Consider the following 14,108-nt stretch of genomic DNA (forward strand, 5'->3'; position numbering starts at 1 on the left):
GTGAGGATACAAAATTCCAAAAAGAGGGACAAATAAGCATAATCACCAATGAAAGGACAGCAACAGGAACCAACGAAAAAGATGGGTGTTTTTCAAGCCCATATCTTAGATCAAATGCAAAACAACTGTTGATGGACAGAATGCAGAACAATGTCATACATCACGTCTGAGCATACCCATCCACTCGGGGTGACAAAATGCAAAACAACAGTTGATGGACAGAATGCAGTCCAGTGGTGTGGAGAGCATGGGACTCACGTCTGAGTCCAAAAAAAACGATGGATTTAGGCCCAGAACTCTGTACTGGGGTGAATGTATGACATTGTCACCCCGAGTGGGATGGGTATGCTCAGACGTGAGTCCCATGCTCTCCACACCACTGGAGTCAAGCTCTCCTGGCTGAAGACGGCTGATAGCCAGAAACCGGTCCTAGGATGCTTGATTCCAGTCCAGGAAAGACATGGCTTGGCAGTTCGGGCTGGAATTTTCCCATGAAGCACAGGGTCAAGGCTGATTTGCATATGGCCATGTCTGAACTGGGGTGGGGTGGAGTGCAAAAAAACGATGGATTTAGGCCCAGATCTCTGTACTGGGGTGAATGTATGACATTGTTCTGCATTCTGTCCATCAATTGTTGTTTTTACATATCTTAGACCAAGCATGTCTCGAAGAAACAGCGCAAGCGCTGCCTAGGCAAGACGTAAAAAGCACAGGGTCAAATGTTTCTTTCAACCCCTTGCCCGTGGCCGGAATGCCGCTCCTGTGCTGGACATTTCGATCGCGGGCGTGGTCATGACGGCTTCCGGCCGTCATCAGCACAGGAGCACTGTGACGCATGACGGACGGGAGCCGTCATCAGCACGCAAGGGGTTAAAGTTAAGGGAAGGCTGTGTTTATTGGATATTATTATCTTCAGGCTGGAGATAGAAGGGTCTGATAATGAGCAGTGCTGGAAGAAGATTTATGACCCAGGGTACAGAGGTGAAGAACTGAAGCACTGAGATATTTAACTCTTAAATAAATACTGTCAACTCAGTATTGGAGTGTGAGAACAAAATTATGTTTCTAAATGGTAGAAAATGAAAAATTACCTCAATGATTAAGTCAACTTTTCATTTTAATTTTCGGTTATTTCAAAGTGTTGTATTTACAAACAGCACGCCTCTTGCTCCCAGTAGACACTTTATAACAGAAAAATACAGTCCTCTTAATTAAATGGGAGCAATTTAAAGCGAAAAAAAAATATTTCTATGGAACATTAAGTCTCAATGTTTTTCTCCGCTTTCAATTAAGCCAATTATAACGTAATATTTTAGGACGCATGTTTCTTCACTTTAAATTCCTCCCATTCAAACAAATGGCTAATTTTTCTGTTATAAATATGCCACCTTGTCTATGGACAGCAGGAGCGAAATGCCTGGTGTTTGTAACTGTGGCACATGCAAATGGGATTAATTTAAATGAGGAGTTTTATGAAATGCATTTGTTAAGTCTTCAGTTGATTTTTTCTCCCATTTCAAAGAGTTGCCTGTATTCACAGCAGGCATCTTGCTCACAGTGGTTGGTAGACATGATGCCATATTTATAACTGAAAAATACAGCCATTGTGTTAAGTAGGAGAAATATAAAGTGCAGAAAAATGTTCCATATCATGAACATATTGGCAGAACGTTTTCTGGACTTTAAATTGTCCGTTAAAAAAAAAAAAGGTTATATGTCGGTATTATATATGTAACAGTGCCACATATGACGTAAGGTATTCCAGTGCCACAAGAACATATGACATCGGCTCTCAGTCACCCATATATATTTATCCCATACGCACACATGGTCATACATCCACAAAGACCACACTGACACTAACATTTAGCAGTCTCTCAATGTGCCCCTAGTCAAAGTCTTTTGTTCAAACAATAGTATCTGATTCTATGGACATTAAGCTTGAAGTCAGTGGAGCTGTGCATGAGTGTGTCTGGTAAGAATGTGCGAGTTGCTTAGCCTTCAATAACTCATAATGATTTTAACTGATGAGAAGTAGCTCTCACTACAGAAAAGTTTGGGACTCCTGGTCTGAAGAGTGTAGTGGTAGAGGCAACGGAGTAGGAACAAGGTAGTCATCCAACTCATCCTGTGGATGTTAGTTTGCAAGTATTTTGCCTTCTTCCCTTTCATCTTCTGAAGACATTTGATACTCTCTTGGTGGTGGCACTATGTTTGAGGCAGGTGTCATCCTGGCCATTACAGGTGGACAAATATGCCCTGGCGTAGTAGGAGAGGCAGGCTTAGGTGGTGCTCCTGGCTGCTCCCTTTGATGATCAGGAAATTATCTTCAATAATACAGCAGTATGGCTGCAAATCCTGGATTGGCAATATGGGCATTATGCGTCTCATCATACCTGGGCTGAGGAAGAGGATGGTATAGGTAATGTTCATAATGCCGCATGGAAGGGGCATAATATTGATGATAATAATGCTCTTCCTCATCTTCATCATCTTCCTAATGGTATTTTACCTGGAGCTCTGATGGGCAGTAGCCTGCCCCACAAGGCCCGTTGTCGTCTGACTCTTCCAAGTCCAACAAGTGACTTCGTGGCAAAGGTGAGACCTTGTTGGGGGGATGTCAATTCAGGTCTTAAATCTATTGTTGCTATTTTGGTGATTTTAACATGACAATGTGAACTCAGTTGTCAACAGGGTCGCTGGGGGTAACACCACTGTTGACGGTGTCTTGATGGATGAGATCACATTTGTCGACTAGATGAGTGTGTTGACGGCTGTCATCGAAATACTCGATGACTATGGTGGTCTCGTAGACGAGACAGTGGTAAACGTCGATGCCGTCATTGAAAGGGTTTTGAGAGGACTTTTTTACCTAGACGGTTCAGGAGGAAGAAGAAAGGCTATGCTCCCCCGTTTTCATAGATGGAGTAGAAGGTTGAGAGGAGGCCAACTCAGTGTAGATGAATTTTAGCTTCTCCTTGATCATAGTCTTTATGATGCATTTTTAAGGTCTTTCTGCCCTCCCCAGAAGCCCCTTGGTCAGTAGATCTTGACCTTCTGTAGGTTCTCATAGATGTATCACTGTCCTCCTTAGAAGTGGTGGATTTCTGAGATTTAGATTTCTGTAGCAACGGAAGTAGCCTTCCCTCCCTGTCCTTTAAGGTTGTAGAGGAGAAAGTGCTACATATTCTGCACTCCTTAACCTGATGTTGAGGGTAGAGGCAGTAAAGACAGTCTCTGTGTGGATCATCCACATGTAGCCTTTACTTCCAATAGGTCTTGTAGAATCTGAAGAGGCCCTTCTTAAAAGTCTGAGACATAGTAGTTCTAAATAAATCTTCAGACGTAAAGGAAAAACTGAGCAGAGCTCAGGAAGACTCCCTTCCATGACGAGCGGTAGACAATCTAAATGATTGCAGCCTCTGTTGGGAGTGTTCCAGAGGGTGCAGTCGCCTGATTGGCAATAGTTCAAGTTTTGTCCTTTTTTTTTTTAAAGGATAATGTAGGCTAATAAACTGACTTTGCATTGCCATTGAAGCCCATGATACTGATACATACTGCTTTACTATGGTACAGTGGGACTCCCACTACGACGATGGAGAAGGATTCAAACATGTGAATCTATGAAAGATCCAATATTGTATAACACTAGACTTATCTAATTGGGACCTAATCCTGGATAAAATCAAGCCAAAAGCCTCTGATTTACCTCCATGAAATCAGCACCTAAATATCATAATGAACAGTAGCTCACGTAGATCTTTCATCCAATTGCATCTCCATGCCCCCTGTCACTGTATCATGTCTTAGTCGGTACTTATTGTCATCACCATGTTTTAACCACTTATCAGCCTAAATGTATGCTCCATCCAATCAAGTTACCAATTATGATGCTTTTGTTATTCTTTCGGTTGAGGTTTTTTCTTGCATTCTCTCTATTTGTCTTACTTAGTAGGAGACTTGCACTCAAATAATGCAGATCTAATGTATGAAATAATGAGCATGTGTAAGAAGGAAAATGTTACTTACCCTGGAAGTATTAATTCATGGCATGTAGTGCTGTAGATTCACACGAGGTACTATCACTCAACCTCTTGATATTAATGAGAGTTTGAGAGAGAGAGAGATCCATGTAAGAAAATTGGGAAGGAATGGCAATTGCAACAGTCGAGTTGTTCGGGTAGGAGGGTGGTGTACTCATGTGAATCTACAGCACTACATTCCATAAACAGATGCTTAAAGGGTAAGTAACATTTTCAGGTTGAGGCATGTGTGGCTGTAAATACACATGCAGTGCATAGACTATAAAGCAGTCCTCCTTTAAGCTATGGTTAGCCTGTGATGTTGCAAAGGTCTGAATAAGGGTACTTAGAACAGCCTGCCAACATTGGCTTGTTGGTGGGCTAGTACATCTACCCAGTAGTTTTTAGTATAAGTATGTGGCCTAGACCAATTAGCTGCTTTACAAATGTCTGTGATTGGATGCTCCCGAGGAAAAACATAGAGGTCCCTTTCTCTCCGTCCGAGTGGGCTCTAGGGGAGCAGGCAAAACTCTTAGCTTTTGTGCAACAGTTGTGAATGGATTTAACTATCCACCTGTCTATGCCTTTCATTGACAAGGCCTTTCCCTTAATTGGTTCTAAAAAAGCAACAAAAAGTTGCTGCGTTTTCTGAAAGGGCTTTGTTTTATCCACATAGTACATAAAGGGTCATTTGACGTCTAAGGTATAAAGAGCCCTCTCTGCAACTGAGTCAGGTTGTGAAAAGAAAACTGGGAGTTCTATAGACTGGTTAAGGTGGAAAGGAGAGAATACCTTTGGAAGAATTTTAGGGTTAGTTCGAAGGACAACTTTATAACTTTAAAGCTGAAAGAAGGGGTTTTCCAAGGCTTGGAGCTCATTAACACATCTCTGCGATATGACAGTTACTGGAAAGACACTTTCCAGGAGAGAAATTATAAGGGATATGACCAAAATGGCTCAAAATAGGTACACAGAAGTCTTGTGAGGAAAATATTAAGATTCTACACTGGGGCTGGCGGGACTAAGGGAGAAATGACTCTTGAGTCCCTCCATAAAAGCTTTAATGCCTGGGATGCTAAAGAGTGAGACATGTTTCCTATTTTGGAGATAAGCAGCCACGTGTAGTTAAACAGAGGTGAAGGCTAGTCCACATGTTTGCTGGTGTAAAAGGCAACGTTGGCTGTTAAGGGGTAAATCTGGTTTGAAATCAGCAGCAGACAAACCTTTTCCATTTGGCAGCGTAGCAGGCATAAGTACGGGCCTGTGTGCTTCTTTAAAAATGTTCATGCATTCAGGAGGTAGATTAAGGTAACCAAACACTAAGGCAGCAGGAGCCAGATTGCAAGGTTGAAACTCTTGGGGTCAGGGTGCCAGATTTCTTGATGGTTCTATGTGAGAAGGTCTGGCTTGTTAGGGAGCCTCATGTGTAACCACTGAAAGCTGAGTGAGACAAACATGGGTTGTCAATCCCAAGTCAGAGCTACTAGAATGAGGGTGAGAAAGGTTTGCCTCACAGTCACAAATGGAATGAGGGGGAGAGGTGAAAAGGCATAGACAAATATCCCTGACCAATCCATCCATAGTGCATTGCACATGGACTGTGTGTGAACTTTGGGTATTTTGCGTTTTTGCTGTGGCAAAGGAAGTCTAAATCCGGAGAACCACCAGCGGCGGAAGTACCACAGGAGGACTCCTGGGTGGAGTTCACACTCATGGACTTGCTGCCGCATCTTGATGAAAAGTTTTACAATGTTGTTATCCACTCCCTGGAGGTATTTCGCTATCAGGAGGATATTTTAGTGGAGGGCCAATCCCCAGATCTGAGCTAGCATAGAAAGCTGGGGAGAGCAGGAGTCTCCCTGCATCTAAATGTAATACATGTTATCCGTGAACACAAGGAGTACTTACCTTGCCCACTATGTGGGGAAGGAAGGCATTCAGGGCTAAATGGACAGCAATCAAATTCCGATAATTGATGTGTAGACCCCTGTGACTGGGATACTGGTGATCTTTAACAGTCCATTTCATAGGAGCAACCCTCCCCCTCCCCACCGCCACCCTGCCCCCCTTCGAGAGAGATGCATCCATTGTAATGGTGATCTAGGGAATCGGATAGAGAAAAGTCCATCCCTGCAATAAGTTGTGTGTGTCCCACCACTGCAGAGTGTGATGAGTACAGTGGTTGATCAACAAAAAATCTTCCCAACGACCCTCTGCCTGGGACTACTGGTGCGATAAACCTTCCTGCAGCGGGGGCACCATATTCAATCTTGCGTGGGGTACTATGTAGATGCAGGAGGGCAGCTTGCCAAGGAGGCACCTGACTGTTCAAACTATGACCTCCTGATGTGGGAGCAGCACATGGGAGGACTGGACTCTTGCACAATTGGGGTACCCTTGTTAGGCCTCTGCAATGAGGACTGCTCCTAGTTAGGTAAAGCCCAGTTTGTGAAGCAGGTCTACAATAGCTTGAAAGTGTGTAGGACACTGCTGTTGACTTGCACGTCTTTATCAGCCAATCGTTCAGGTATGGGATTACAAGGAAGACCTGTCTTCGCAGGTGTGCGGTTAACACTGCAAGGCATTTTGTGAACACTCGAGGTGCAGTGGTGACCCCAAAGGGCAGCACTTTGAAATAGTAGCATTGACCACTTATCACCAACCGGAGGGAGCGGCGATGCAGCTGATAGATCAAGATGTGGAAGCTGGCTTCTTTGAGGTGGAGCGCAGCCAGGAAGTTGCCTTGCTGTAGTAGTGGAATGACATCCTGAAGAGTGACAATGTGGAAGTGCTCTGACAGGATGTACTCGTTAAAGGGCCCGAGTTGGAATGAGGAAGTAGAGGGAATAAACCCCTGAGCCCTGTGGGTGCTGTGGTACAGGCTCTAAAGCTCCTTTGAGAAGGAGCGCTTGGACCACTTTTCAAAGCAGCCGTTGGTGTTCTGGGGAGAGGATGTGTCTGCAGGGTAGTATGTTGGGTGGTGTGGATATAAGCTTCAGGCAGTGACTGTGTTGAATGATGTCTAATACCCACTGGTCTGAGGCGATGAGTTGCCAAGTGGGGCTGAGCAAGTGTAGTCCCTCCTCCTGTGTGGTCGGGGGGAAGAAGCAGAATGTCATTTGTTTGGCTGGGGTAGCTCCTTTGGGGGGAGCTACCTTTGGTACGGTTTCCACTGTAGGCACCCCTAAAGTAACATCTTGTGGAGGTTAGTTTGGCAGACTGATGCTGGAAAGATGTGGAGGATTCAGGAAAGGTTGTCTTGGAGTTTCCACATTACACTGACGGGGGAAGACGTCCGAGGGGCACCCATGGCTTTTAACATATATTGTTCTTCTTAATCTTTTCCAGCATTTCATCAACCTGTTGCCCAAAGAGATGTTCCCCGTCAAAGGGCAAGTCAAGGAGATGCTGCTGAACGTCTGGTTGGAAGCTGGAGACACAGAGCCTGGCATGTTGGCCAAGAAGAACAATGGAGATGATGCCTCCAGCGGCAGTGTCTGCAGAATCTAAGGCACACCTACTGGTAGTGTTGGAAGTCAGCTTGCCTTCTGAAACCAACTCACGTCCTCTTTTCCACTGCTCCTCAGAGATTTGCAAGAAGAGCTCCTCCATTTTGTCCCAGTAGGCTCTGTTATATCTAGAGAGAAGGTCGATGAAATTGGCAATATGCCAAAGATTTGCAGAGTGTGCTGCAACACTCACCCGCAGCATCTATACGTTTGCTCTCCTTGTCCGGTGGAGGGGCATTTTCGGGCCCTGTGTGTCTGCTCACTTGCGAGCGATATGCACCACTAAGGAATCAGGAGGGAGTTGGACACTTACGTAGATGGGACCTGAAGGGCAGGCGTTGTATTATTTATTCAACCCAGGCCAACTGACTCCTTGAAAATATTAGGAGTGGGCTTGAGCATCTCCTTCAGCAGGGGACAGTACTGAACGGAATGGTGGGCAGAGGACAGAGTTTTGAAGATGAAGTCCTCTTCGACAGGCTCTTTATGCATCTGTACGTTATGATAAGCAGCAGCCCTACAATAAAACCTTAGGGTAAATGGTGCTGTCATCTAGCGGGGAGAGACAGAAAGGGTCAGCATCCCCAGGTGGATCCACATCATTAGAGTTCCAAAGAGCTCCCTGTGGGGACCTATCATAAGTGTACCTCTCACCATGTTCACCCAAATCAGAATGTGGTGACCTCTTTGGAGTGTACACAAATGGGTGAGGCAAAGAAGGAGGTGGTGATGGTGGAGGGAAATGGTCGATAGCCATCTTTTCAGAGCATCAGGTGACTTCTACCAGATCAATGGTCTTGTTCACCATCTCTCCCTCGTACAGGGCTTTATAAGTGTGGGTGTAAAGTACTAGATGCCAGGCACCACTGGCCAATCATAGGATGCTACATCATCCCTCCGCACCTGTCCCACGCCTCCTGGACGGCATTCTGGGACAATTTATTATTGCCCCATCATGTTTTCTCTCTGAAGAGCTCCTCTGAGTGTCTCAGCTCCACCCCTAGCGGACATTACTGCCAAATCCGTTCCCACCAAAACCTCATAAGGGAGCCCCTCCAGTGTTGGCTCCAGATGTCTGGGCTTCCTCCTTTATTCAGTGGGTCTGGTCTCACCCAGCCCAGTGCAGTGTGACCGCTATTATCAGATCCAGATTTTCTTCCCCACCATTTGTTTCCCAGGAACTGAACCAACCACTGAACACTGCTCTCTATGTGATGAAGGGACTTTGTTCTCTCTGCTGGGGAGCAGATTAATTAAATTTGAACAGTAGGTTGGACCAAGACCTGGAATCGAATTATGAGCTGAGCCCAAGAAATATCACAATTCTTGATGTCCAAAAGATGATTTATGTATGTTATTGTTAGCTGCAAAAACAAACTCCGTGTTCATGTGTACCGAAGATTGACACCTTGCTGGACGGTGTAGGCATAAGTGGAGCCACGCTGCACTCTAAAGCAGATTCCACAGATATGTATAATACAGTGAATAGCACAGTTTTTCTAGAAAACCTTATTGACCTATCTATGAACCCTCCACTAATATTAAATAGCTTACGTCAGGTTAGCACCTAGCCGTACAAAGTTCCTTCTGTGCCAGGCTACCTGTGCGCAATTACTGGGCTGCACACAATAACAGTCTGACACGCGCAGCTGGCACATGTGTTCACTTGTAACCACTCGAGGGCACCTCACCCTCGCTTGTGATGCAGAGGCCTTATCTGAAAAGTTGGTCACTGGCAGTAAACAATATCAAGTCCGATTAACATGAAATCATCATGAGTGAGACTCATGTATTGAGACTCAACCATAGTAAAGGTTCAAAACAGGGTGACCAAAAGCAAAAAAATCCAGGAGGACTAAATTGAGAGAACCCATTTATTTTAAAATCTAATAGACATTTTTTTTTAAAAAGGAGACATGACATTGAAGCCTCCCACCACACGGATATATCTGGCACACTTTGTTGTCGTCTGTTTCCAAGGGGGAACCTTGAGGGATTTTGCATTGTTACTTTTCCTGTGGGGGTTTTACAGAGGAGATGGCTATGGTGGTGGACTGGGCATTGAAGGACAATCCTGGTGGGAATTAGGACTAGGACTCTGCTCTATACGGAGAACGTAAGGAGACGGTAGACTCAAGACTAAACTAAAATGTTAATATACTTGGAAGAGAAAGCTATACTCTATAGTGTTACAATGTATCCCTTTGGGGTTCACTGTTCATACACAGTTTACCATTTCTTTATTTTTCAAAAACAAAAATTTTAAAAAGGAGGATTAACAATGGCATAGAAGAATGATTTCAGATCAGAAGCAGACAAAAGGGAAAACAGATATTTTCCTTTCTTCAGGCATAAAAGAATACTATTGTGGGTGGCAATATAAATGTAAAGCTGAAGAAGAATCCAGTGGATGTGGATGAACATATACCATTAAAAAGAGACAAGTCTTCAAAGCTAGATGTAGGAGAACTGAAGGCTGTCTTGGGATGAGACAAGAATTTGGGTGGTGATATGAAAGGATCTTACGAGGTTCCTCTGATAATATCCACAAGCCTAAAGAACACATTAAACATAAGGTTGCCAAACTGATTTGTGTAATTAATCTATCCGATGCTCAAAAGGTTAATTAACGTGACTGTCACATACATAGCCAAAAATAAAACTCAACAACACCCTTACCGCTTCCAGTTCTTTTAAGTTCCATTTCTTGCATGTGAATTTTGCTTGGTGTCATACGTATTGGAACAGGATGGACGATGGCGGTATCCTGTCAGTAAGGGTAACAATTTAATTTTTATTCTAACCAAGGATTTGAATAAACACAAGTTTTCATGAAAATATGGTTTACCTTTAAAATATACATATACATATAATATATATATATGTACACACATATACATAAAGAGAGAAAACATCACTTTTTTATGACAATAAATGGAATGAACTCGGTTTCATTAGAAAACAAGGGAGCTACGGAGTGAGCTGCCTCCCAAAAGACTGGCTGCAGTTCTACCAAACTAATTTCAATTAGTGAAATCGATCCAGACATATTTATGTATCAGTGTGTATCCACACCACTTCTCCCCGTTCAGAAAGACATAAGCCACACTCGTAACACTGACAATTGATTATTTAATAAACAGCTACAGGCAGGCAGGCATGACACATTTTGGTCAACACTGAACTTGTTCAAAGGTAAGCCTAGACAGCAGGAACCAATTACCAGCCACGAGGGGCAATTGCAATTTGGACAATTTCGGCCCCCTGGAGGACATCCTTTTGGATTTATTGCTGTTGCATGTTGGGAATCGTAGTTTGGTAATATAGTCATAGTAGAAAACCCTCCAGTGGGTTCTGCCGATGTTTTTTGTGTATGTAGGGAAAGATTACAGTTTCCATTCAGCGTTGCTCCCTGCGCAGTCCTATTATCGAGGCTGCAGGGAACCACGCCTTATACAGTATGTATGTATGTATATATATATATATATATATATATATATATATATATGTGTTTCTGAGTCTGCCTAAGAAGAAGAGGCGTGATGCCTCGAAACGCGTCGGCTTTATTCATGAATTAAGGGGCACAGAGAGGCGAGCTGCAGCGAGGCTGACAAAAGACGGAGAGCGCCGTTGAGTGCCCTCCCGCTGCTGAAGGGCAATTTGTTATATATATATATATTTAGATTGCTTGGTTCAGCTTTTGAATAAAAAACTGTGCTTACAATTACTGGATCCGCGTAATTTCCTGGGTCGCTGTGGTCGGAGCTCGGGAGATTGCATTTGTTTGATATATATATATATATATATATATATATATATATATATATATATATCACAGAAAAAAACCATAGGTTTCACACCAGTTATAGTTAGCTGGAAATTTTACTGACATAAAACCATTGAAATTCCCACGTTATAGTTAGTTGGACTCACTATAACTTGCGCGTGTAATGCACTGCTGATGACATCACATATTACATCACTCATGACATGGTCAGTGACATCACTCATGACATCACTGATGACACCATCCTTGTGACAGAGTGACTATCCTCCTTTCACTGTAAAGTAACCCTTGAAACACATATTCAAAAATAGAAACTAACATTTTCAAAAAAGTGGAGATACCTATACCAGTTACAACAACCAATTCAGTAATTCCACCATTTATATACACATCCACTCATTCACCAACAGTTCTATATAGTCATTCATACATATACTCACTCATCATATGTAGTGAGACACCTATACATCCGTTAACGCACTGACAGTCTTCCAAAAGTTGCTCACACACATACTCACACATGCAAATAAACTATTGAACATCCATTTTTTTGCATATACAGCTATACACACACTACCACCTTACTTCTAAGGAAACTTACACATACTTACTCTCTTAAACAATCACTTATAGAAACACATACTTATTAAAACAAGAACTCTTTCAATCTCTCACTCACATATACTCACTTATATACATCAATACTCACATATACTAGATTAAAACATATGTAGTTATTGATAAAGACACTAGTAAGACAGTCATTCAATTACTAACACATACATGTACACACTCATTCATACATACAGTCCGGCACATATGCTGTCTTCAAAACACATACAAACAGTGAGTCATTCATTGATGCATCTATGTGCTAAGTAACACCCCCACCAAATCATACAGACACTTATACTGATACTAAAAAAAACATCTAATAACCCATATACACACATATTTAGCTACTCACCAACCCATGCAGCCACTTATACACAAAGTGAAACACTGATACAAACATTTAAATATTTAAACAATACTCGCTAATATATGTATTCACTATGATACACTTATTAAGCCAGTTCACCAATCAATTAAAAAAAAAACATCCATTAAGACACTTATTGAAACATTTATTCTTCCATCGAGCTTTACATATACATATATAAAACATGTATACTTTTCAGAAAGACACACATTCACTGGATGGTGTCAGTGATGTCATGAGTGATGTCACTGACCATGTCATGAGTGATGTAATATGTGATGTCATCAGCAGTGCATTACACGCGCAAGCTATAGTGAGTCCAACTAACTATAACGTGGGAATTTCAATGGTTTTATGTCAGTAAAATTTCCAGCTAACTATAACTGGTGTGAAACCTATGGTTTTTTCTGTGAATTTAATAGGTTTTTTAAATGCTAATTCCCAACTATAACAGGTGTGAAACCTATGTTTTTTTCAGTGAATTTCAAAGGTTTTTTAAATGCTAATTCCTAACTATAAGTCTCAGTTTTTATGTAAGACTGTTAGCACTCTAGTTGTTCTTTAGAACACTCTGGGACATTCTGTCATTGGGCTATATTTGGGCTACATCTGGCTGATATTTGGGCTACATTTGTTTTTTTTTGTCTCTGGAGGCCATCTTTGGGCTACATTGTGCTACATTGGGCTACATTTGTAAAAAACACTTGTGCATATCTTGAGACATAGCAAAGGCAGATCAAGCTACCAGTCCCTACAATTTTGCCCAAATTTTTTTTGTATATTTGTATTTTTTTCTTTTTTTTTTTTGCCTTGGAGCGCTCCCGATGCGCGCCCCGGTGAGCGCCCCCGGAAAGCGTAGTTCTATGAAGCGCCCCGGGGCGCCCACCGGAGAGCGTCCCGTAAGCGCCAATCTCATGATCGTGACGTATCGCGTAGCCGCGTCCGCGTGATACGCACGGCGTAAGCGCACCCGGAAGCACTCGAGCGAATACGATCGCGCAACGCGCCCCTGGGCGCGCCCCGGGGCACGTAGCGTAAGCGCGTCGGGTCATGTGACCTGAAAAGAAAGTTTTTCATTGGTTAATAACAGTTTTTTTCCACAAGTAGGGAAACACCCCACCCATTTCCCTCACAACCGGTTTGCTTTTGCTGAGACAACACCACTTGTCTGTTCCTTCCAAAAAAACAAATGTAACCATGTCTGGTTCCCAGAACCCTTCCCAGGACCAGTCCTCAGACTCTTCAGATGGATTCCTGCCTGAGGTTCCCCCACAGAGAAAAGTTAAGGACCACATCATTTGGAAGTTTTTCTCTTTTCCGGAGGGGGAGAAAAAATGCAATGCAGCAAAAGTCATGTGTAAAATTTGTGACACTGTTCTCTCACGTGGAAATCCCACCCGGAAATATAGTTTTTGCAATGCAACATTACTCAGGCATGTTGAGAGGAAGCACCCGATTAATTTTGCACGGGAGAGCACCAGGGCCCTGGCTCGCAATCCACCACCCGATTGCCCCTCCACTTCCACCGGAACATCAACATCATCGGTGAGAGGAAGACCAGCAGTGATGACGCAAAATATTCAGCCTGTTTTTGCTGATATTACATTTCGTTGTAAGCAGTGTGACCAACTGCTATGTTATGGAGAGCAGAGCGTTGATCTGATTGAGAGGGAGGAACACCGCTGCGCCCCTCAGCCCTAATTTTTCCCCTTTGTTTTTTGCTCCTGTTGAGCAGGTTTGCATTCCCTAGTTTTGTTTTTGTTGTGAAAAAAATACCCAAAAAATTTAAAAACGTTCGGAAAAAGTAA

The 14,108-nt window shown here is 43.0% G+C and overlaps 1 protein-coding gene across 19 annotated transcripts in view; it reads right to left on the bottom strand.

Moving 5' to 3' along the window:
• The window catches only part of REPS1 (RALBP1 associated Eps domain containing 1), a 1,100,512-nt gene that overhangs the window by 498,236 nt on the left and 588,168 nt on the right, over positions 1 to 14,108 (bottom strand). For all 19 annotated transcript variants that reach the window (XM_086927540.1, XM_086927556.1, XM_086927550.1 and 16 more), the window contains one exon: positions 10,211 to 10,298. In XM_086927540.1, coding sequence (XP_086783666.1) covers positions 10,211 to 10,298 — 88 coding nt within the window. The remainder of the gene's footprint in view (positions 1 to 10,210; positions 10,299 to 14,108) is intronic.

This window comes from Lissotriton vulgaris, chromosome 6, assembly GCF_964263255.1.
Source record: "Lissotriton vulgaris chromosome 6, aLisVul1.2, whole genome shotgun sequence".
In the NCBI taxonomy this organism is placed as follows: domain Eukaryota; kingdom Metazoa; phylum Chordata; class Amphibia; order Caudata; family Salamandridae; genus Lissotriton; species Lissotriton vulgaris.